At 48.8% G+C, this 3,121-nt stretch overlaps 1 protein-coding gene across 1 annotated transcript in view; it reads left to right on the top strand.

The window, feature by feature from the left end:
* The window catches only part of RBM33 (RNA binding motif protein 33), a 103,280-nt gene that overhangs the window by 76,761 nt on the left and 23,398 nt on the right, over positions 1 to 3,121 (top strand). Inside the window, exon 17 of the mRNA XM_010829358.1 lies at positions 9 to 296. Coding sequence (XP_010827660.1) covers positions 9 to 296 — 288 coding nt within the window. The remainder of the gene's footprint in view (positions 1 to 8; positions 297 to 3,121) is intronic.

Genomic DNA, 3,121 nt, shown 5'->3' with positions numbered 1-3,121 from the left:
TGCCGTCTGGTGCTCACACACAGTATCCAGGGCAGCAGATGAAACCACTGAGACACTTGAGACAGGCCAGAACCATACCTCAGAGTCCAGCTCAGCACAAAGCCCTGCAGGCAAAGCCCGCCGATGCGGAGGGGCCGCCGCCGCCCTCGCAGGCCGCTCGAGCCGCATCCCTCCAAGGCCGGCCCCCGGAGGCCAAGCCCGGCGCCAAGAGGACTGTCATGCACCGGGCCAGCAGCGGCGGTGGAGACGGGCCGCACGTCAGCTCCAAGGTCAGGGTGATTAAGTTGTCAGGCGGGGTAAGTTGACGAGGTCACCAGGGCCTCTTGGACTCTGTGTTTCTCCGAGTGTGTCCCAGCTCCCAGAGAGTCTGTGAAGGTGGGGTCAGGTCACCCTCTGCAGTCCCGTGGGCAGCCCCTGTCCCCCGAAGTGCTGGGACCCCTGCTTCAGGTCTCTGAGTGTTAGTGGAAAACCAGTGTGACAATTCCTAAAGTCCCGTTTTAGGAGTTTTGTAGAATTTTTAACTTCTTTTTGTAGATAATTTATAATAGACTCTTCAGTTTTGTTTTAAAAATTAAATTTCCTTTACCACAAAAGAGGTAATCTATTGCGTGTAGCTTTAGATTTAGCGGTGCCTACGGGTGGGGAGGGGACAGTGTGTGTTGCTTTTAAGCAGCTTTGTCCCAGACACCATTTCCTGTCTTCCAGTTCAGGCTGGTTGCCCCACCCCTCCATCCCCATTTGAGGAGAAAGGGGATCGACCAGATCCTGGCATGTAATCACGGGGGTCTTCCCGCAGTGTCCTTCGGAAGTGGGGCGCACGTTGCTCCTCGCCTCACCTTAGCTCGGAACCCGTCTTAGAGCGTCTGTAGTGAAGCAGCCTGTCTCTGCAGTCTGGGTAAACCCAGCGCTTAAACCGAGCAGACTGGCTGCAGACAGACCCTGCTGTAGGAGACCCTCCTGTCAACCCGCGTGGAATGCTGTTGTTGTTCAGTCGCTCAGTCGTGTCTGACTCTGCGAACCCATGGACTGTATAGCTGGCCAGGCTCTTTTGTCCATGAAATTTCCCAGGCAAGAGTACTGGAGTGGGTTGTCATTTCCTTCTCCAGGGGATCTTCCTGACCCAGGGATCAAACCTGCGTCTTCTTCATTGCAGGCAGGTTCTTTACCACTGAGCCACCTAGTGCTTTCTTAACCCTGCCGTGCAGTCTCTACTTACTGTAGAAGGTACGCCCATCTCTTGCTTTGTCATCAGTTAACCACAAAATATTTACAGTAGGGAAAATGCGTGCTTAGTCGCTTCAGTCATGTCCAACTCTGTGACCCCATGGACTGTAGCCCGCCAGGCTCCTCTGTCTATGATACTCTCCAAACAAGAATACCGGAGTGGGTTGCTATGCCCTCCTCTAGAGGATCTTTCCAACCCAGGGATCAAACCCATGTCTCTTACGTCTCCTGCGTTGGCAGGCGAGTTCTTTACCTCCAGTGCCACCTGGGAATCCTGTAGGAAAAGTAAAGGACCTCAAATTCTCAGTCCCTCCGGGGACGGCAGAACCACTACAAGTGGAAGGAGTGTGGAGTCATCTGCTGAATCAAGGGCAACTCGTCCTTAGCCCTTTAATTAGATGCGTTTCCATTGCTTTTGTTTCTCAGTTTGTATGCTAAAGATGTGAAGTATTTCAAATGCCATAAGAAAATTTTTGATAAACCAAATCTATTTTTTCTCACCTCCATTCATTGTGATTCAGAACGTTGATAAGTAACTGGCCTGTGTTGTATCAGATTGTTTTATCTCTAGGTGAAAACCCAAGTGTTCATCAGTTTCTAGCACCTTTGTGGCTCCTTGCTTTTGACCTTGTTTTAATCATAGTCTTTGTCATGTTTTTACTGGAGTTATAAACTCAGAGCATGGGCCCTGGTGCCGAGGTTGGGAGTAGGCCCTTTGCCCAGGCAGTCAGGTGGTGCCCTGTGGGCCAGTGCACTCTGGGCTCTGGGGGACTAGGAGGTGCAGGGCGCGGCTCTGCTGTTACGGGCAGTCTTCAACTGATGAACGCCTGGTCTTCAGAAGAATTTATTTGCTTCAATTTTTTCTCTTTTGCGCTAATGGAAGACAATATGTTTTTTATATCAGATCATATTCTGAAATAATGCTGTATGATTTTACAATACACAGGAAAACAACAGAGGAATTTTACATGGAAGTAGTTATCTGCCAAACGTTGAAGTGGTTTTTTAGCTCTTCTTAATCCTTAAGTTTTAAGTTAACTACCCAACGTGTTCTGTGAATTAAGATTTTTTTTTATTCCAGTTCATTTCAGTCGCTCAGTCGTGTCTGACTCTTTGTGACCCCATGAATCGCAGCACGCCAGGCCTCCCTCTCCATCACCAAGTCCCAGAGTTCACTCAGACTCACATCCATCGAGTCAGTGATGCCATCCAGCCATCTCATCCTCTGGCCTCCCCTTCTCCTCCTGCCCCCAATCCCTCCCAGCATCAGAGTCTTTTCCAGTGAGTCAACTCTTCACATGAGGTGGCCAAAGTACTGGAGTTTCAGCTTTAGCATCATTCCTTCCAAAGAAATCCCAGGGATGATCTCCTTCAGAACGGACTGGTTGGATTTCCTTGCAGTCCAAGGGACTCTCAAGAGTCTTCTCCAACACCACAGTTCAAAAGCATCAATTCTTCGGCGCTCAGCCTTTTTCACAGTCCAACTCTCACATCCATACATGACCACAGGAAAAACCATAGCCTTGACTAGACGGATCTTTGTTGGCAAAGTAATGTCTCTGCTTTTGAATATGCTGTCTAGGTTGGACATAACTTTCCTTCCAAGGAGTAAGCATCTTTTAATTTCATGGCTGCAGTCCCCATCTGCAGTGATTTTGGCGCCCAAAAAAATAAAGTCTGACACTGTTTTCCACTGTTTCCCCATCTATTTCCCATGATGGGACCAGATGCCATGATCCTCGTTTTCTGAATGTTGAGCTTTAAGCCAACTTTTTCACTCTCCACTTTCACTTTCATCAAGAGGCTTTTTAGTTCCTCTTCACTTCTTTCATATGGGTGGTGTCATCTGCATATCTGAGGTTATTGATATTTCTCCCGGCAATCTTGATTCCAGCTT

This window comes from Bison bison, unplaced genomic scaffold, assembly GCF_000754665.1.
Source record: "Bison bison bison isolate TAMUID 2011002044 unplaced genomic scaffold, Bison_UMD1.0 scf7180017864503, whole genome shotgun sequence".
NCBI lineage: Eukaryota > Metazoa > Chordata > Mammalia > Artiodactyla > Bovidae > Bison > Bison bison.
The sequence above is the reverse complement of the archived record's forward strand: the minus strand, read 5'-3'. Positions and strand labels throughout refer to the sequence as shown.